This window comes from Candoia aspera, chromosome 1 (genome assembly GCF_035149785.1).
Source record: "Candoia aspera isolate rCanAsp1 chromosome 1, rCanAsp1.hap2, whole genome shotgun sequence".
NCBI classification, from domain to species: domain Eukaryota; kingdom Metazoa; phylum Chordata; class Lepidosauria; order Squamata; family Boidae; genus Candoia; species Candoia aspera.
In genome coordinates, this window is record NC_086153.1 from 23,807,250 (window position 1) to 23,829,261 (window position 22,012).

Genomic DNA, 22,012 nt, shown 5'->3' on the forward strand with positions numbered 1-22,012 from the left:
TCTGACTTTCTCCAACAAAGATATACAAAAAACTCCTATCAATCTCTTGCTCCCAGTTACACCATAATAAACATTCTTTCTATAGGTTGTTTCAATTTATAACAAAGCAAGCTCATCCAAATCAATTTTTTCCTCCCCCAGTTTTTTTTTGAAGTAAAGTCATAGAACAACCCCTTCCAACCTAGCTTTCCCCCCAAAAAAAACAAATGAGTAAATAATATCACTCCTCACTCATTTTACCCCTTTTTGTCTACTATAATGAAAAACTAAAATACAATAACATAAACTGTCTACATTTTAATCCTAATATACATACAAAAAAGTAACTTAGTTAATATCTCTTTAACAAATATATTTATGTGTATTTATATTTTATACTGTATTTGTTTTAAAGATATTTAATATTTTATGTCTAATTTTACTTGTAAACCATCCAGAGTCATTGCAATATGAGATGGGTAGTAAAGAAATATGATAAATAAATTAAATAAATAAACAAACATAAGAATAGTGTCCAAAAAAAACCAGAAACATCAATCCAAATCCTTAAAAGGCCATCCAAACAAAGATACTTAACCATTATCCCACTTCAAAGTAAACCAGAGCATTTACATATCTCCACACAATACAGAGAGCTTTCCCCTTAAAAATCTCCAACTTTTCTACAGCCCCCTTTAAAATGTCCAAATTTTCATCAAAGATCTTCCAATTTTCAAAATCCAGTTCTCTTTCTTGTTATTCCATCAACACAGTGTATCCAGATTCTCTTTTTAAATACAAATCTCTCTCACCATCAAGATTCTCCAATTCAGTTCCACATTGACCTTTTAGCTCCAGGATCTGAATCCCAATCTTCTTCCTTGAAATGACATCTTTATCATTGTTGTAGTTTTCAATTTTATCACTTTTTTCCTCCAATTGCTGGCACAGTTTAGTATTCACAAATTCTGAGAAATGTTCAAAGGCTTGAATAACTTCTTGGTAGAAATCAGTAAAAATCTGTTTGAATTCCTCCATGTTCTCACCACAGTCTATTATGACACCGTCTAGTGACTTAACCGAACAGAGGCCAGGATATTGAAAAAATCCTCCAACTCGTTGTTTACGGACATAATCAATGTCACAAAAAGTGAAAGCAGAGACAGTTTCCCAAGGGGAAGTAGAAACAAAAAGATAAAAATTCAACCTGCAGATTCATCAAGTAAGGGCAATGGTCTATAATCCTCAAAATTCAGTTTAACAAAAAGCAGTAGAAAAACAATTATTTAAACTCTCAGCCTTATACTTTATATATGAAGAAAAAAATCAAGTTTCAAAATTTAAAAAAAGTTTTAAAATCCCAAAAATAATACAAATCATCAAGTGACCCAGCATATCTTTGCTGTAAAAAGCCTCTCTTAGGTTACACATAAACAAACAAACAAACAAACTGGTGTTTTAGAAATGGGGTGGTTTTAGTGTCCGTTTACAGCTTCGGAAAAGATGACAGCCCCACCTCCCAGCTGTTCACTCACCGATCAAACGCAAAACTCAGTTTTGCGATCTGGCTATAATCAGCCACCTGGAGGACATATGGGGTATTTCCTGGGGTTCTCCTTAATCCGAAGAACGCTTCTAGCTCCAAGGAAGCCTACCTGAGCCCCCCACCCCCCGCAAAATACCACTTTGTCAGGTCAGTCCACAGAGCTTGCGGAAAAAACCTGTTCAGACTACCATGTTCCCCACCGGAAGTCCCAAGTACATGGCTTATAAATGATGACTAAATTCAATGAAGTTCTCTAATAAGGGACTCTGATGTGCTAACAATTGTGTTGCCCAATTAGGAGCTGCTCCAGACAGTAAGCTTATTCTGTTGGGAAGTCTTCAGGTCACAAACTCATATATAACTTGCATTAGGCCCAGAAGGTAGGGAATTGAGATAAAGTTCCATCAAACTTTTCTGGGCAAGCAACAGGACATTTACAGTGGGGGGGGGGGGGGTATGCTGCTGCCTGTGCTGGCTGAGCCTGCATTGCTTGCAGTTGAGCAGTGAGTAAAGCAACCTGCTGATTTAGTTGAGCATTTTCAGTAGCAAGCTGCTCCATACTAATTTGGTCATGGCTTTTTGCAACATGTTCAAAGACAAAAAATTTTACTCTCAGTCAGCTGAGAGTTAAAGAATTGGAATCAAACTTTTCTGACTCAGATTGCAGACACACACAGACATAGTTGCTATGGAGCTGAGTTATTTACCACAGCTAGGCAGATAACAGTAGACAAGATGGTACAGTAAATCAGGGTCTTTGCAAAGAGTGTTTGCCTGAATAATTCCGTTTGAAGTTCAAGTAGCAAGAGAATGGTCCAAATTCATTCCAGGAGTCAAAGAGCTGAGTTGGGTAGTCAGCCAGTCCAATAGGAAAGGATTCAAGATCAAGGAAACACAGGGACAAGAGTCACAAGCTGGAATTCCAAATGGTTAATTCCAATGAAGGCTGAAGGCAAAGCGGCTACATAAGTTTGGTTTAGTGGTTAAGGCAACAGACTAGAAACCAGGAGACTGTGAGTTCTAGTCCCGCTTTAGGCACGAAAGCCTGCTGGGTGACCTTGGGCCAGTCACTCTCTCTCAGCCCAACCCACCTCACAGAGTGTTGGTTGTGGGAAAAATAGGAGAAGGAAGGAGTATTAGGTATGATCGCTACCTTGAGTTATTTATAAAAACAATAAAGGCAGGATAGAAAATAAAATAATCTTCAGGCAGCTGGCTGCAATTACTCAGGCCTCACCCTTTGCCTAGCAAGGAGCCTCACTGAGTAGCATTACTCTGCTCAACGCTGCATGTGTTGAGACCTGGGGCTTGGGGGTTGTTCCTCATCGTACGACTGCTCCAGCTGATCAGCAGATGCCTGTAGTTGATCAGCCTCAGATGAATCATGGCTTGATGTTTCCTGAGGCTGAAATCCACAGGCTCAGCTGGAGCAACATCATCAGAGTCAGAGTCAGATTTTGAATCTGAATTGTGGCCTGTGACACATAATAAGATAGGACCAAATGCATATTGATGTTTGTTGTCTAAAATTTGTTAAATAATGTTCTCCATTTAGTGCCAGTGGTGACCAGGGGGATTCTGGGAGTTGTAGTCTTGAAGGTACTTGGTTGAAGAATGCTCCTTGTGGTTAAGGGAAAATATCAGACTCCTTTTGAGTAAACCACAGCAGTAGAGTATGAATGCCTGAGTGTCTGCTGAGCACAAAGGCTGCTCTGATGAAGGAGCAGGTGGGAATTCAGGAGAATGGTTGATATTAGAGGATAGTAATGAGAAACCTACAGAATTTAGATTGCATACACTTCAAAAAGTCTCCTTTTGTTTTCATATCATATCCCTGAATGCTCACAGTACTGGGGGGAATAAACTTCAGCAGGTCCTCTACACCTTTGGAAAGTTCAGTGTTTGCTTTCTATTACTTGCTAATCAGCTCCCCACCCACAAGGGTTTCTGCCACAGTCCTCTAAAGCATATTTTTTTTTTGAAATGCAAGAAATTAAGAATTTATTTTTATTTGTTTATTTATCAAATTTGTCACCGCCCATCTCCTCCAAACGGAGGGACTCTGGGTGGTTTACAGCATAAAACAATAACTATACAATAAAATTCCAATATAAAAATAGGCTAAAACAATTTTTAAAACTACCTAAGAATACATGTTACATCAAAATCATATCAGAATTAGACTGTGATTCCTAGAAACCTGAAAATATCATACATGTTACAAATTGTAATTATTTTATTATGTCATGTCAAACTAGCTATAATTGGGTTGGTATACTATAGCCTTTGTTAGGAATCCTTTGGTATTTGTTTGTGCTTCTCTACTGTAAATAGTAGGGTTGTACAAAACCTTACAAAGAGATGTTTTTCAACACACAACTAAACATATGAAACACTTTTCTTCAAATTATTAAAGCAGCCATATCTTTCCCTTGGCTAGCATGACTGCTTCATAAGCAGCTTGCAGATGCCTCTATGTAAGGCTGCTTTAACAATTCAAAATGTATTCCCATGTGTTGTGCAGTACATTTTTTGAAGGATTAGCACAGCCGTAATTAGGGAATGGGACAACAAGGTTTCCACAGTATTTTAGCTGGGTCACTTTACAATATAAAAAGACTGGAATCGGAAGTCCCAATAAATCCTATAGAAAGGCAAGGAGCCAAGGAAAGCTGTTCACAGACATAATTTAATAGTGTTTAAGAAAGATTAATTACCGTAATGCTTGTATCATATTAACTAAGGTCATTAGATTGATTTTCTCTATTGGGTTAATCCTGGTTTAACTCAGCAGAAATGTTAAACTGGGGCTTCCAAGACACACAGGCTTTACAAGTAAGAGTCTGTATTTTAAATGATTGGATAAATCAGTGCATTTAATTCAAGGCAGTACAATTCATCAGTTAATATATAATCCTGGGATTGATTCCATTCCTTTGTTTTTCCTACACATTGTCTTTTATTGGTTTATGACTTCAAAATACAGGGAAGAAAAATATCCATCAACATAGGATACAGTATGTAAACAAAAGGGGGGCAGTTTCCCCTTGTATGTGGGTAGGGTAATTTTGCCTATATAAAGTTTGCACTAAGAAAAGAGGAAGGGAGTGCTGGCTTCAAGATAAGGCTTTCTTCAGCAATCACTTTGACCCTTTAATATAATTTTATATGTTATATACAGGATGTTGTCTTCTATGTAACCTTTCTCAATTTCCTCATTCCTTCCATTAGTGGGTGGCTATATACTTCAAACAATCAAACCTTTTGTTCTCCCCATAAAAATCCATTAAGAAGGAAAAAACAGAATCTAACTAGGAACCTTCCATCTGGGAGAACCTGAATTCACTATAAGCTATATTATGATGGTAACTGGAGAGCATGCATTTTCTTACAGCAGCTGAAATCAAGAATAATATAATATTGAAATAAAATATTGAAACTTATTTGAAAACGAGCAGAAATCTCTGCATCACAGATTTGCAAACTAACTCTGAATTAGGAAAGCAGAGAATGCAGCCTTGCAGCATCTGCTTGCAAACGTTCTCCTGAAAACAACAATTTTGTGATTTTATTTGTAATTTATTTTACAAATAAATGTTATTTATTTATTAGCCTTCCGTATTTGTTACACTTCTAATTGATATAGCGGTTTTATCTTAAAATGAGGACAATCCACTTGCAATTATTTCTTTGTACACAGGAAAGAGTTTTGATATACTTGGGGTTACTGAATATTTTGAGAAGTACTTCAAGGTTTTGAAACTTGGACAAGTATATGTGCCCCTCAATTATTATTTAACACTAACAGTGAATGACCTTGTTTTGTTTACTGTGGCTTACTGAATAACCACAGTGACTGGGCTCATGCAACATACTAAGCTGCCTCAAACTATATTAGGTATTGACATGATGAATAAACAAGTCATTGTCACTCTTAATTCCTTTTAGAATTATACATTTAAGGCTCCCTTATGCTATTAGAAAATATGCATAATAAGACATTAGTTTAGGCAAGGCTGATTTTGTATTCAGATGTTACTTTATGTATTATTGATACATTTGAAATTTATATTCTTAAGTTCTTTAATATATAAATTTGGCATTTATAAAATAGAAAAGTTTAGATTGGATGCCACTGGGTTCTAACAACACTGATGAAGTATTAAAGACGTGGGAGGGTTGGTAGTATCCAGAATATTTTGTTTATCTTACATTAGAGTCCTTAAAGAATTTTCAAATATAGTTAATTCAAATTTATTCACTTTGTGTATACATGAAGCATGATTTAAACAGGTGATTTTCCTTCAGAATTGGTTGCATAATAAATACAATTGGTAATATAAATTAATTACCAATTGTATTTATTATGCAACAAATTTTAAGGGATCACTCTAATCTTTCTATCTTCATGTCATTTCATGAAAGCTTGTAAACTATTCAGCAATTTTTCTTGACCCCAAAAACTTAGATTTTAATTACAAAAAATTGTAATGACTTATAAGGAAATGTGAGTTATAAGGAAATGGGAATGGAACTTTGCTTCTTTTATAGACTAGAAAGAAATAGCTTAGAATTCAGTTCACTTCTGGGCTCAACTTGAGAATTATTTCTTAACTGTGGAAATCTTAGCAAACACAAGGATCTTTATTTGTTTGGAATTTTTTTTAAACAGCACTTAATTTGTCCACATATATTGCAGAATATATACAGTATGGAAAAATGGGTTAAAGATACTGATTCCTTCATTCATGGAAAAATGTACATATTGTGGTAGAATCTTATGTTTAAACACCTGCTAAACTTTTTTTTAAGGGAGGCAAATTGAGCATCCACTAATATATCTATTTATCTTTTTTGTGTGCCGCTGATTTATTCTTTAGGAAGATTATGTGCAGGTTATAGGCTTAAGCATGTCATCTCAGCTTTCAGATCCTAATGTGGCAAGGCTACTGATGGCTGTATCTAATATTAACATGAACAGATGAAGCAGAACCCTTCCCTGTCCCCTCAAATCTGCTTCAACAGGTTCCCCAACCCAGCAGAACAGTCTGAAGCATGTGTAAGAGAAATCCATTCCACTGGTAGATGTCATAGACAAATATGCTCTTATGGAGTGTCCCTAGTATTATGAATCTCTTAATCTAGACAAAAGGTCTCCCTTTTGGGAGGTTATGACATTGACTTTGAAACTAAAGATTAGGCTCTTGCCCAATTCAGACAGCACCATTTCAGGCCTACCTGATAGTTTTCTAATGTCAAGAAAAGTGGCCTTGAAAGTTGACAGCAGTGGTGTTCTGGCACTGGGTTTCCCCTCCCAGGTTAGGTCTCTGAAAACAAGTAAAAAATGACCTATTAATTTAAATATTGACATTATTTATTTGTTGAAGTTGATATCTGTATTTATTGTCCCCCCCCCGCTATTGTCCCCCCCCCCGATTCCAACAGAGAAAAAATGAGGTTTGCATCTCATTGGACAATGAGCTTTTCACATACTCATTGTCATCAAAGATGCACCAGCATAATTAACAATAGTAAAGATAGTATTTTAATATATACGGTTACAATACTGCAGATTAGAAACATAATTCCTCAAATATAAGGTGGAAAACCCCTTCTAGATCAGGGTTTCTCAACTAGGGTTCTGTGGAACCCTAGGGTTCCACGAGTGGTCACTGGGGTTCCCTGAGAGATCATGATTTATTTAAAAAAATATTTCAAATTCGGGCAACTTCACATTAAAGAGGCAAGTTTCATTCTTTATTTTTAGTTTAAGAACACTGTTAATGCATATATACAGGCCTACACATGAAATGAATATAATAATTTTGTGACTTCTGGCTTATATTTGAGCCTGAATGTGCAGGGTCCCCTGAGGCCTGAAAAATATTTCAAGGGTTCCTCCAGGGTCAAAAGGTTGAAAAAGGCTGTTCTAGATGATATCTAATACACATTTAGATTACTTTCAAATAAAGAAAATGTACTTTTTGCTCCAAAAATATAGTTTGTGTTCTTTATAAATTGGAGATGTAATAAAAGTAAATAATTAAAACTCCATACTTACAATATTTTGCTCCTTGATGCATATAGTACTGAATTAAAATTTGAGGAAGCATTGGATAGTTCTCATATATGAGCTTTATATATCAAACTGAAGAAATAAAATGCCCCACTTCTCTTTCCTCCCCTGGTTTTGTTTTACATTAAAAAACAAACAAAGAACGGAGGATATACAGACCTCTTTTCTCCATGTTTGTAAGCAATATGTGAATAATGCTACTGTTTTAAAAAAAACCCTGATATTGTTAATACTACTACTAATAAATAATTATTTTAAATAATTTTGACTACTCTAACATCTATCTATATAAATATTTCTAGATGTGCTTCAGAAGGTAATTATCCCACTCTCCATTTTCTATTCCATCTTTTCTTCAAGATGCTCAGAGCAGCAGACCCACCTACCCATCGACAGTGTCAAACAGATACAGATGTAAGAGAAAAGGCTTTCCAAGATCACCAACATTTGAACCTGAGGTCCTAACCTGATTACTTTTTTCTATTCAATATCTCCTATTTCCTTTTTCTATAAAATATGTCCAAAGCAGCTAACAAAGAAAAAAAATAATATAAATCATTACCTACACATATTTCCCCAACATAAAAGCAGGCATTGTAACAATCACCTTTTAAACATAGGCTATAATTTCAAACAAAGCAAAACAAAGAATTAGCAGCATTGAATTAAAAATTGTATCACATATGTTAAGACAGTGGAGAGAACCTTGTGTCATCCGCATGTATTGCTGGACATAACTCTCACAATCTTGTACCATGTTGGCTGTGGCTGATGGCAGCTGGAGTCCAACAACTTTCAGAAGGTCAACTACTTCTTCACACATTAAGTACTACTACTTCTGTCTGATACAACACCAGCCCCGGCTCTCACCCATACTTCTGGCTCCACGTGAAAGCCATTACCAGTCATATACATCATCATAGATTACAAATGGCAGACACACCGACTGCCATCTGGAGATAGTGGAAGCTGCGATCATGCTGATTGAGGGTGATGGGGATTGTAACCCAAGCCATTTGGAAGATACAAAGATGCTGACAAGGGATGAGGAGAACTATCCAGTCCCGTGTAAAGCGCCAAGGTTTGGGTGACTGGCTTGCCACCATACAAGCTCTCACCTGCTCTATCTGAACCTTAAACGCTTCAGCACGATTAAGGACGTGGTTGCCTTCTTCCAAAACTCCCCCACCACTCACGCTCCACAACGGCCTAATCACTTCTATAGTACTTCTTCCTCCACCGCCGTCTGCGAGTTGATTCTGTTCGCCATGGAAACCGTTGCCTAGTTGCAGAGGCCCATCGGAAACACAGTGTCCTCCCCCCTTCTTTTGTTCTACCTAGCAACCAAGCGAGAGTGGCGGCAATGATTCGGGATTTCATTGGCTACTTTTTTCTCTTCTTTCTTAGCCCCCCCTCGCATTCAAGACTCGTGAGGGGGCGGGGCAGAGTGTGAGGAGAAAAGGCGCGGCGGTCGTTGAGGAAGTTCTTTGGGATATTGTACTCGATGGACCTGGAGCGGCGGAGGCACCTGGAGGAGGAGGAGGAAAAGGATCCGGAGGCAGGTAAACAGTGACGGGGAAAAGGGACAGGGGTCTTGCATCCTCCTCCTCCTCGTTCCTGAGCCGGTAGTAAAGGAGGAGCCTCTAATTCCCTTCCAAGAAGAGGTGTGAGCGCCCGGCTTTCTTTTTCTTTTGTGTGGAGACCAGTTTTTCTCGCCCTATAGTAAATGTCTCCCAGCCTAGGCCAGTTGTGTTGGACTACAGTGACTAGCATCCTCAACCTCAGTAATCAAGGGCTGTTTGCCTTCTTCTGCGCGCCTCTTAGGACAATGAAAACCTGATTCAGCCTCTCCTTTCATGCCAGAGGAGGTTAGAGAAAGAGGCTGCAGGTATCTCCCTCTTTCCCTGCCGACCCCCGCTCCTCCGGCCCTTCTCTGTCTCTCCCACACTCCCGTATATCTTCAGGTCAAAGTGGGCTTGGGACTGAGACAAGAAAAATGAAGTAAATACCCGATTATGCTCTTTGTAGATGGGAAAGAAAGGAAAGGGATTAGTGGAGTCTTTTTGTCTTTGTTTTTCCCAGTCCTAGTGGATAGGACGGAGCAGATACATCGTGAAATAATAATAGTTATTGTTTAATGTCACCAGTAATTTTACCTAAAGCTTTTTATATCTGGCTATTTTGTCTGAGCATAGGCCTCCAAAGTGGCTGTCAAAAAATTAATGCAAAATGTGTGTAATAAGATTTTTAAAGTGATATTTGATTAAAGGTCAGACCTTTTAATTAATGTAACTGAGCTTGCTTGTGCTGAACCTCTGTCCTCATCAGGAAAAAAAAATAGCAATTAAGGAACCCCCCCCTTTCTTCACAATTTTCTTTTTGGTTTTCCACTAGCCTCTCATATGCAGGTACTGAAATAAGGAGGAATTTCCACTGAATTATTTTCAACATTTTGCAGGGGCTAGAAGTAATCCTGGGGCAGAGTTGTTTTAGAATAACCTTTTCAGATAAAGTGGAAAATAACTTAATAGTTTCTGTTGAGAAATTGATATTCCAAATCATCACTAGTAACTCATTGCTTTTCTTTGTGTACAACAACAAATGCAAAGAAGATCCCTTGGCTTCTTGCTCTTTCCCTAAGAAAGACAAATGGGGAATAGATGAAGATGCCCTTTCTGTGGATTGCCTTTCAGTCTGACTGCTGCTAGAAAAGGAATTGTGAAGTGAGAGGGTCCTCTGATCCAGCAAAACAATTTTCCTGTTCTTATGACTCCTTAATACTGCAGAAATGCTTCCTCCGTTGTCCCCACCATTCTAGCAGCTAATGTATTTTACATAACCTAGCCACTTTTGTCCTACTTTAATTCCTCCCCCATAATGATAGAGGAAAGTGCTTGCTTCATAGGAAAACTAAAATATGAAATATGCAAAGAAATTGAGGTAGGTTAGCATTTCAAATGTAGAAGGCGAAAATTATTAGTTAAATTTAACTGGCTTCCATAGGATGCATTGATTGAGTACCAAGGAACATGTGTGGGAAAGTTTTTTCACTTCAGTAAATGTCAGCATACAGAATGAATTTCCTTTTTTAGTTTATGAGATAATTCCCTGGAAGAGATTATAGGAGAGCCCTATAAAGATTATTTAATGTGAATTATTCTTTTCATTCCAGTGATGCAATGAAAGATTCCTAAATCACTATTATTCAAACTTTCTGCAGTTGTGGACTATTAAATAAATATTTGGAAATCAAGAACTGCCCAATTAAACACCCCCTCTCTATATTTTCATCTATAAAAGTAAGAGTAATTTTTGAGTGAATAAGATCATGACTATAGTCACATTTGTGTATGCCTCACTGCCCTCTCTGTTTAAAAGCCATTTTAAACTAAATTTTCAACCAAAAAGTAATCCAAAATTAAGTATGCCTTTAATTCTTGGATTATTTTGAATATTCAATGCCATAATATTAATTTTTAGCACAAACGTGATAGAATGTTCTCCTGTAGAAATCTGAGTACTAAGGGATTTGGGGCAAGCAGATCTCTATCTTAAGTCCTTTATTAACATTCATCTATGTATTTCCTATTTGTATTTTTCTTTTTGCCTTGCTTGTGCAAGATCACAGTTCCAGTTTGCATCCACTTATAGACTCACAGTAACTGTACTTGAGATCTATTTGATGTTGTCAGTTTTCTGAATTCTGGTGTTCATGTTGCTACTTTTATCACCTGTATGCTTCAATTAACTTTTTTTCAGCCATTGATTCATTTTCATGAGCTAGCTGACTTGCAGGGAATCTAGGGAGGTGGGCATTGAGGTGGTTTGCAGACTTTGGTTTAGGCTTTTGACTGGCACTGACCATGGTGGAGAAGCTGTTGTTGACAATCTGGTAGATCTCTGCAGACCACTGATCATCTGAGGACCACAATATGAGAATCACTGGTCTAGGTGTTTTGGTCATTTTAAGAGATTATACTCCATTCTGTGCTTCTGTTTTCTTTTCGAAGCAAGACAATAGATACAAGAATAGAATAAACCTGCAGTTAATATATTACTTTTTGCACAGTGAGAATCAGGATGATGGAGGTAGGGAAAGTATGTACCTTCAGGGATAGATTAGTTTGACAATTAAGAGATCTGATTTCTCTTTCCTACTTATGTCACTGGATTAATTGTTCTTTCATACTTAAATTGCAATTGAAATAATTGTCACAACTAGCACTTTACTGTTGAAACATTAAAATATTGTACCGCTAATGACTGATAGAATGCATCTTCCTCTAAGTTCCAGAGATTTGTTATCACCATCGTTAGTGATTATATGAATTGTCTCAATAATATACAGGAATACTGAGTTAATTTTTTGAGTAGTCAGATGATCTATATTAACTATCATATATGATCTAAGTTAGCATATACCTGATTATGCTGTAGATGGGGTAAAATATTGTGCATGGTAGCACTGTTTAAATGATTGTGAAGAGATTGAAAAGCTGATGTTGCTCTTAGAAATTGAAGTAGGAAAGTTTTATATTAGCTGTCAATTCATATGATTTATTGGGGCCAGGTGGTTGTTGGCCTCCTGTGGGATTTTGGGTCAATTTCCAGGATGTAATCTTAAGACCAAATGCAGCGGCCAAAACAAAATGAAAACAGTCTTGTTATAGAAAAATGAATAGGAATAGTAGTAAATTACAGAAATGTTATTCTTATATTTATGGCTTAAATGTGTCCTCCTCTTTCTGAAATGCTGTGAATTTAAAAATAACTGCTCAAACTTCATCAATTTCAAATTATACTTGCCCACTTGAAATGTCTTACAGTATTTCCTTACCATATGCCAGAATCCCAAAGAAGTAAAATTGTAAAAATTCCATAAACTATTCATGAGACCTGCAAACTTTCCCATAGATGGAACAAGTGTGTAGTTTGGGAGTTCATACAGAGCCATTACTCTTACTGGAAGCGCAAATGACTGTCACCATGAGGAGTGTCAACTGTACTCTTTCCTAGACATGACTGCCCAAATATTGTTACATATGAGTAACTTTGAGTTTAGACTTTAATAATGTGCTCTATGTTAAGCTATTGCTGAACTTGATTTGGAAACTACAACTGGCACAGAATGCAGCAAGCAGGTGGCTGAATGGGAACATCTGGACATACACTCACTATTTTTTATTTATTTATCAAATTTTATCATCGCCCATCTCCCCACAGGCTATACCTGGTTACTAAGCCAGGTTCAAAATTTTCCTTATGTAAGGACCTAAACAACTTGAGAGTAGTATATCTAAGTACCTGCCTTCACCATTGCAGACCTGATTAATCTTTAAGATTTAGCAGAGAGATTCTGCTGGTGACATCCTCACAGTTATTCACAGGCAGGCCTTCTCAGTGATTGTTCTGACACTCTGGAATCTTGGGTTCATCTCTTCTCCCAAGCCTCTGCTAACTGAATGTTGAATGAATATTTCATTCACTCTTTTGTCTTCCCGTATCCTTAATGAATATAATTTTATATTTTTATTTATTTTTATTTCATTTTCTATTATGACAGGTGCTTTGAGGTATATTTGCATATAGAGTGGTATTAAAATATGTTTAGAGAATAAATGAAGTTTTAACAGCAGATTAAAATTTGTGTCTGCCGCTTTTGATCACTGAGATTGAGACTCAGCACAGATGACATAGATTTGCCAGCCAGTCTGTATGAATGTGCCAACTACCATCTTCTTATGCCAGATTTGTTTTCTAGGCAGAACTTACTTCCTTTTGGAGGAAAGAACCTTCATAAGTAAAGTTGAGTTTTGAGAGGGATGGTGAAAGTGAATGCAACTAGAAAGTAAAGACTAGAATTATTACCTTCCACTCCATTAACTATGATTTTTTGGATGTTTCTGTGCATGGTGGAAGGCAGTTGGTACGTTATCTTGAATTTATAATATATAATCCAACAGTTTTCCTCCTTATACAGAACTTTATATTATCCTTGTTATTTATCATTATGGCTAGTAGCCATTAATATCAGCTGCCCAGAGTCATCACTGAACGAGATTGGGCAGTGGATAAATTTAATAAATAAATAAATAATAAATCACCTGCTATTCCAGACACATTATGCTCTTGAATACAACTTCCTGAGAAGAAACTTTGGAAGTAAGCGTATTCTTGGCTTCTCTGAATCATAGGATGGTAGATTAGTTAGGCCTTTTTTGAATTACATGAGAGTTCTTACATCACTATATTAAGCTGTCCACAGGAATGAGGTTCTAACCATAGATCCCATTCCATCATCTGCAGTCTGAAAAATCCACGAACAGCTTTACTAGTTCTGCAAAAACCATTATGAGAGGATATCTGATCTCATCCTTAATTTTTTATATTATAATTAGAACAATCATGTATTGTTCTTTACAGATAAGTCCTTTATGTCGCAGTACCCTCTATTTGAAGAGCAATCCAATACAAGTGCAGCTTAGATATATGGATCCCTAAAAAGAAGGAATGAACATCTGACCTTACTGGTAAGTATTTAATAACAGAACAATATTCTGAACTGGCACAAAAATCTTTACTATATATAGATACTAGGTTTCTGTTTATACTATACTAGTTATGTCTGAACATGCACCTGTATCTGAAAATAAAATGATTGGTTTTTCCACTTACTACTATATTTAAAGCATAGTTTTTTAATAATTCATCTTTATGTGATTAGATATGAAAGTTAGATACTTAAAAAATAAGAAAATTAAGATATAACTCCTACGTCCTGAACCTTCTACTAGTAAATTCTATTGGAATTTAATTCTAATAATGTGAAAGGCCCAGTATATTTAATATATACTAATTATATAATATATAATATATACTAATAACTAATTCTAATGTGAAAGGCCCAGTATATTTCTCTGAAAGAAAGATGTCCTGAATTTAGGTCACTCCTACTTCCAAATTATATTAAAGAGAGAAGATTCTTATGTGTTGATTATATTTTCTCAGTGAATCTGAAACAAACTTCTTGCTTTAATGGTAAATTATTAATGGAAAAAAATTCCTAGTTTACCTTATTAGGTAAATATAGTAGATAACTATATTAAGTTTTGCCACATCATTTTATAAACTCTTACAGTGCTGTGTTATTTTGTTCTAAATGAAAAAAAACGCAGATTGTTTCATTTGCTACCGTTAACTATTAAGCATGACAAAGAGAATTCTCATAGTGCACTTCTTTGCTATGTTAGTATTTATAGTGAAGGGACTGTTTAGCATTGAGGACTCAACTTCAGAGGAATGTCATCCTATTTCCAAACTTATATAGGAAAATAGCATGTAAACATAACTGAGCTTAATTAGTTTAACATATCTAGTCTGGCATCCAGTTTCCTCTAGTGACCAACTAGATATTTTTTGAAAATTCATGGGCATGAAGACAATACAGATTGTCCTCAACTTACAGCCATTCATTTAGAGACCATTCAAAGTTATGACAGTGCTGAAAACAGTGACTTACAAGTGGTCCTCACACTTATAGCCATTGCAGCATCCTCAAGGTCACATGATCAGAATTCGGGCACTTGGCAACTAGTATGTATTTACACACAATTACAGCATCCTAGGGTCAAGTGATTGCCATTTGAGACCTTGCCAGCTGGCTTCCGACAAGCAAAATCAACAAGCAACTGTGTGATTCACTTAACGATCGTGTGCCTCGCTTAATGACTGCCACAAAGAATGTCAAAAAATTGTGTGCGGTCACATGATGCCTTGCTTAACACACCACTTAACGACAAATTTTCCAGTTCCTACTGTGGTTGTAAGTCAAGGACTACCTGTAGTCTAGTCATACTATTATTCCCCAGCATTTTGTATTGCCTATAATAATTACTAGCCATGATTCTCCATGCATAACCGCCCAGAGTCCCCCCAGGTGGGGGAGATGGGCAGTGATAAAGTTTGATAAATAAATTTTGTCCAGCCCCCTTTTAAAGCCTTTTATTTATCATATTTTTATCACTGCCCATCTCCCACCCTTGGGGGACCCTGGGCGGTTCACAATAAAACGATTTAAAATTCAATAAAAACATAAATAGTACAAATAATCAATAAATATGTAAAATACAGTCAAATCCAAGTAACAGCAGATCTAATTCAGCCCATAAGGCAGTAAGACTGGTCCCAGGCAGGACTAGGGAACCAGCCAGCCCCAAGAATGGCTCTTCCTCTCCCCACTTCAGGCATGGTAGCAAAACCAGGTCTTCAATTGTTTTCTGAAGTCCAGGAGGAAGGAGGCCTCATTTCTGGGGGATGGATGTTCCAAAGGGCAGGAGTTACTGCAGAGAAGGCCTGCCTCCTGGACCCCGCCAGGTGGAATTCTCTAACAGACGGGGTCCGCAGCATGCCCTCTGTGCATGACCGGGTGGGACGGGTTGATGTAATGGGGATGAGATGGTCCCTTAGGTAACCTGGATCCATGCCATGTAGGGCTTTAAAGGTGATAACCAGCACCTTGAATTGGACCTGGAAGTAAACTGGCACCCAATGCAGCTTGCGGAGCAAAGGAGTTATATGTGCTGATCTTGAAGCACCTAAGATCGCCCACGCAGCTGCATTCTGTATCAGCTGAAGCTTCTGAATACTCTTCAAGGGTAGCCCCATGTAGAATGCATTACAGTAGTCTATATGGGAGATGACCAGGGCCTGAGTGACTGTTCGGAGGGCCTCTCACTCCAGGAAGGGGCGTAACTGGCACGCAACACGTTGTGCAAAGGCCCTTCTGGCCAGGACTGCCACCTGCTCTTCCAGCAGGAGTCTTGAGTCCAAGAAGACCTCCAAGTTATGCACCGGGTCTGTCTGGGGCAGCGCGACCCCATCCAGAACTAAAGATGGCAAATTTATGGGAGCCGAAGGGCCATTAACCTACAGCCACTCCTTCTTACCAGGGTTCAGCTGTTGTTTCCCAAGCCTGTTGTTCCCCATCCAGGCCCCCACAGCCCCCAGGCATCTGGAAAGGGCAGCCACAGCATCACTTACTTCCCCCGGGATGGAAATGTATAACTGAGTATCATCAGCATATTATGATACCTCATCTCATGGAGACGGATGATCTCGCCCAGCGGTTTCATGTAGATGTTAAAAAGGAGAGGAGAGAGTATCAACCCCTCCGGCATCCCACAAAGGAGGGGCCATGAGCCCAATCTCTCCTCCCCTATTAGCACCGACTGGGACTGGCCCTGGAGGGAGGAGGTGAACCAGCGCAGAACCACGCCGCCCTCCCCCAACTCCCTGAGCCGACCCAAAAGGATACCATAGTCGATGGTATCGAAAGCCACTGAGAGGTCAAGGAGAGCCAGGACGGACGCACTGCCTCCATCCCGCTCCCACCAGAGATCATCCATAAGTGTGACCAATGCTGTTTCTGTTCCATATCCAGGCCTGAAACCTGACTGACCATTTAAGCTACTGGTGCCACATGTTATATTTTTTTGAAACATATCTAGCTTTTTAACTGAAAGTATTTCAAGATCAACTTAAAAGATCAGCAGCAAGACTAGTCCTGTCTCAAGCTAAGCATCCTAAAGTCATGAAACACACAAGGAGAAAGCTGAGGAAGTAGGAAGAAAATGGCAGGTTCAGAATCAGTGCTTAGTTCTTTAACATGGAATAGTTCTCCTTCACTTCTCTCCCTCTAAGCTGAAGATAATTTGTTAGTCCAAGCACTAATAATTTGTTAAAACATGCCATAATGTATCATATATAATATCATGTAAGTCATGTTATGCATACGGATTCAGAAAGGCATGACTGCAGAAGACAGTAAAAATTTTATGAAAATGATAATTTTAGGTGAAATAAACATGAAATTCCTGACTTATTGTACATTTGACTTTAATTTGGTCAAACCTATTCACATGGTACCATATTTCCTTGACCACCCCTTTACTTTGGGATTCTCCATAGGTAGCATGAATAGTTTTAATTTAAACATTAAACATACAATGTACACACAAATTTAGGGTAAAGTATATGTAACATGGGAGACTGATAATGATTAGAATTGCTGGCTTGTCTCCTTCTGTTTTTTAATATCACAGGCAGAGTGGTTGCATCCAGTCAAGTCAATGAGACTATGGAAGATTTCTTGCTTCCTATGCTGTTTTCCAGTTGAAGTCTCATATCTGATATACAATAGTACATAATGTATGGAAGGTAGACAGAATTTTACTACCTCTCAGTATTAGAAGGACTTCTATGATACAGCTGAACAGTGGGGGACTCAGGACAGATAAGCACTGCATCGCATTACATTAAATTATGGAATTTAATGCCACATGATATAGATGGCTTCCTGTAACCAAATACTGTATTCTTACCATTTAGTTATGCTTCATATTTCCCCTGTCTTCAAAATTCTATGCTTAGTGCTTTCATTGTGTTTCTTCTGCTTTTAGATATGCTTTCAAAGGGGAAAATAACAATAGTAGTAGTAGTTGTTGTTGTGTTGTTATATGCTGATCCTACAATGTGTAACTCATACTGATTTTTACATGTAATGAAATTAGTTCTTTTTTAATATATACTTTAAATAAAACTTTTTAAAAAGAAGATAAACTAATAGAAACTAATATAAAGTAAGAGAAAAAGAAAAAGATCAAAGAAAGAGCTAAAAGTGCAAAAATAAAGAGGGAAAGAAAATACAAAGATGTAGCTTCCGATTTTCTTTACAGCAGTTATAAGTACAACTAGGCAACCTGTGACCTGCTGGGTCATCATGTCAGAGATATTTCCTTAGCAGATTCCTCAATGCATTCAACAATGGCAGAGCTTCTAATATACTGGAAAAGTTATTAAAAATTCAGGGAGACACTCAGAGATGTATCTGCCTTGAAAGTAGCCAACGTTGAACTGAATAGCACAGTCAAACATCAGGAGCTGACCACAGGAAATGTTTTATGACATTTTGTATTATGTCATAAAATGTTTTATGATAATTTTTATATCATAAACTGTTTTATAAAATTTACCAAATTTCAATTCCACAGGAGTGATGGGTCTCGGATTTTGGATGCATTCTGTAAGTTAGACCATTTGAGGTATCTTAGTTGACCTTAACTATATTGTACCACAAATATCCATGCCACCCAAATCTCAGGTTATGTTCTTCTAACTCCAAAAGTCTTCTGTTTCTCAGCAACACCCACTCTTTCATCCAAACCAAGCAACAAGCTGCAAAATACAATTTCAGATCAGGTAAACCTGATCTCCTCTTTCCTTTGCATTTTGTAACACCTTATATTTAACTCATTTTTTTTCCCCGTCACACAAATTTAGAGATACATTTCTGCCATTGTTTAAATGGTGCATCAGTTGTCAAAACAGGTATTATCTAAAACAAAAACATTCTAGGCAAAACATTAATCTTAATCACAGAAATTCTCCTCAGGGAAGGCAATTGTAGTTTCTCCCATCTTAACATATCCTTTTTTAACTTCATTCTTAATATAACTATTTTGAAGTAACATAGAATTCATATTTGTCATAGTAATAGCCAAGTATTTTACTTCCTTCTCAATCTTAAACCCGTTTTGTTCATCAATTCTGTTTGATCCTGTATCTTCATATTTTTGTTAACATCTTCGTCTTCTGTTTATTAATTTTAAATCCTGCTAATGCACCAAATTCTTTTAATTTACTCATTAATGTTTCAATTCCGTTTAAAGGATCTTCTAGAACCAACACCAAGTCATCTGCCAAAGCTCTTAACTTATAAGTCTCTTTTTTAATCTTTATTCCCACAATTCTCTCATCTTGTCTTATATCGCTATTCGGTATTTCAAGAACTCAAATAAACAAGAGAAGGGACAATGTGCAACCTTGTCTTGTTCCTTTTTGTATCTCACATGGTTTTATTAGATCTCTATTAACGATTATTTGTGCTTTCTGTGAAGTGTAAATCAATCTTACCCATTTTATAAAATTCTCTCCAAACTTCATATCTTCCAATACTTTAAACAAGAAAGCCCAGTTCAAATTGTCAAAGGCCTTCTCTGCATCTAAGAAGATCAATGAAGCTTGTTTTTCATTATATTGCTCCAAATATTCTAAAATGTCCAACACATTTCTAACATTGTCCTTTAACTATCTTCTAGGTAAGAACCCAGATTGATCCTCATGAATAAATCCTTGCAAAATTATTTTCAATATCAGCTAGAATCATTGTGAACAACTTGTAGTCATTATTCAATAGTGATATCGGTCTATAGTTTCTTGTTAAAGTCAAATCTTGTCCCTCTTTAGGTATTAGTGCTATATTAGCCTCTTTCCAACCCTCTGGCATTTTTCCTCCCTGTAAGATAGAATTCATTATGTTTTATAGAGGTTGTAAAAGTTTATCCTCAAAACATTTATAATAAACATCTGATAACCTGTCTGGTCCAGGCATATTTCCTGGTTTAATCTTTTTTATAGTTTCAGAAGCTTCCCTTATTCTTATATGTCCATTCATAATTTGTCTCTTTTCCTCTGTAATCTTCAGTAAATTTTGTTTCCTTAGATACTCATCTATTTTCTCTAAAGAGATGTCACTTCCTTTATACAAATTAGAATAATACTGATAAAATGCTTTCTGTATGACCACATTGTCCATTAATACAGTATCTTCTTCTTGTAATTACTATCATTTTCCTTTCTTTTTCTTTTCATAATTTTTATGCCAGCTATTTATATAATTTATATAAATTTATATTTATATCCTTTGTTTATTTGCAAACTCAGTTTTTTTCTTTTGGCTTTGCATAAGTCATTTTTATTTCCATTTCTCTTACTGTTAACATACAGTAGATAACTGTCACTGTAATAGCTTGATTTGTTGGGAAATACTAATGTTCTCTCGGAATTTCTTTAATTCTTATTCTTTTTTATTTATCTCATCCAAAATAGCTTGTGTTTTCTCTTTACTCTTCTTTTTGAGTTCACAATTATATTGTATAAAATGACCTCTGATAAAAGCTTTAGTTGCATCCCAAACCATTGTTAAATCATGCCTTTGCCTCAATTATCTTCAAAAATTCTTTTAGTTTCTATTACAATCCTCCACAACAACCTTCTGTAATAGCATTTCATTTAATCTCCATCTAAAGGACCTGGATTTCCTTTTATAAACCAAATTTATAGGATTATGATCTGAAAAAGTCTTTGGTAATATCTCTACTTTAGAAACCTTAATAGCCAAGTTATTTGAAATTCAAATTATATCTATTCTTGAAAAGGATCTATGTCTTTCTGAAAAATAGGTGTACCCTCTTGAGTTGCCATTATATCAACCAGCCCTAAATTGTCTATCAAATTAAAAAAAAAAACTTTTGGTAATTTGCCTTGAGTGATTTTAATGTTTTTCTCAGAAGTTCTATTCAGTTGTGGGGAAATCACTCCAATATCCCATCAAACACCATTTTTCATAAGAAAAGCCTATTAGTCTCTCTATAAGTTGTTTATAAAACAGTACTTTATCTTCATAAATTCCCAACACCCATACAGTCTTAGTCCCATATAAATTAACTTCCACCCCAACAAATCTACCATGCTCATCGTCAGTACAGGTTTTGGTTTTAGTTGGGGATTAATATATAAAACAATTCCGTTTCTTTTCTTTTTTGTTCCTGCTGAAACAAATTCTTCACCCAATTTTTTATAAATCAAATATTTTATATCCTTTTTTCTAATATGTGTCCCTTATAGGCAGATTATAACTTGTTTCAACTTTTTCAAATAATGAACTATTTTTTTCTCTTTTGGGGAGAGTTTGCTCATTTATATTTCATGTTAGACATTTGTAATCCATAATCAAGCCAAAAATTTAGAAAAATCAATACCAGTAGCTCCTAATTCAGTATCATCCCTTTCAGTTTCCTGTTGCATCTGTTGGATTTTTTGTGTAATCTCCTCTAATACCTCTATTTGAATCTCCTCCAATTCTTCCTTGAATTTTTTTTAGAAATTCTCTCACCTTCTGGACAGAATTCAATCAAAACCTCTGCTGTTTAAATGTAAAAATCACAGCTTCCAGTTTATCCCAACAAAATGGGATCTTTTTTTGCTTTAATCTTGCAGTAAAAAAAATACTCTTCTCATACACAAGATTCTGATCGGGATTTCTGTAAGAACAATTATATCTGTATTTTCTATCTTCAGTCTGGTATTAAATGCTGCTGCAAAACTTGGTCCCTTGTCGTCTTCCTGACAAAGTATACCAAAACATCCCTTGGAGCAGCTGGGAGGTGAGGGATTCCATCTAAGCTCATGGTGTAGCCTATATGGACATAAAGCTCATTCGCCTCATTTCTTAATCACTTTGGATTTAATTAATTTATAGCTAAAGAGGGATTTTTCCGAATGGCAGGAAAAGA

The 22,012-nt window shown here is 36.5% G+C and overlaps 2 protein-coding genes across 4 annotated transcripts in view; one reads left to right on the plus strand and one right to left on the minus strand.

Moving 5' to 3' along the window:
• The window catches only part of FBXO16 (F-box protein 16), a 30,945-nt gene extending 29,928 nt beyond the window's left edge, over positions 1-1,017 (minus strand). Inside the window, exon 1 of the mRNA XM_063305287.1 lies at positions 792-1,017. Coding sequence (XP_063161357.1) covers positions 792-1,017 — 226 coding nt within the window. The remainder of the gene's footprint in view (positions 1-791) is intronic.
• Positions 1,018-9,076: 8,059 nt separating this feature from the next.
• The window catches only part of FZD3 (frizzled class receptor 3), a 37,050-nt gene continuing 24,114 nt past the window's right edge, over positions 9,077-22,012 (plus strand). Inside the window, exons 1-2 of one of the 3 annotated variants that reach the window (XM_063300508.1) lie at positions 9,077-9,163; positions 14,025-14,131. The gene's annotated coding sequence lies outside the window, so the exon portion shown is untranslated. The remainder of the gene's footprint in view (positions 9,164-14,024; positions 14,132-22,012) is intronic. The other 2 variants (XM_063300525.1, XM_063300516.1) reach the window with 2 other exon arrangements.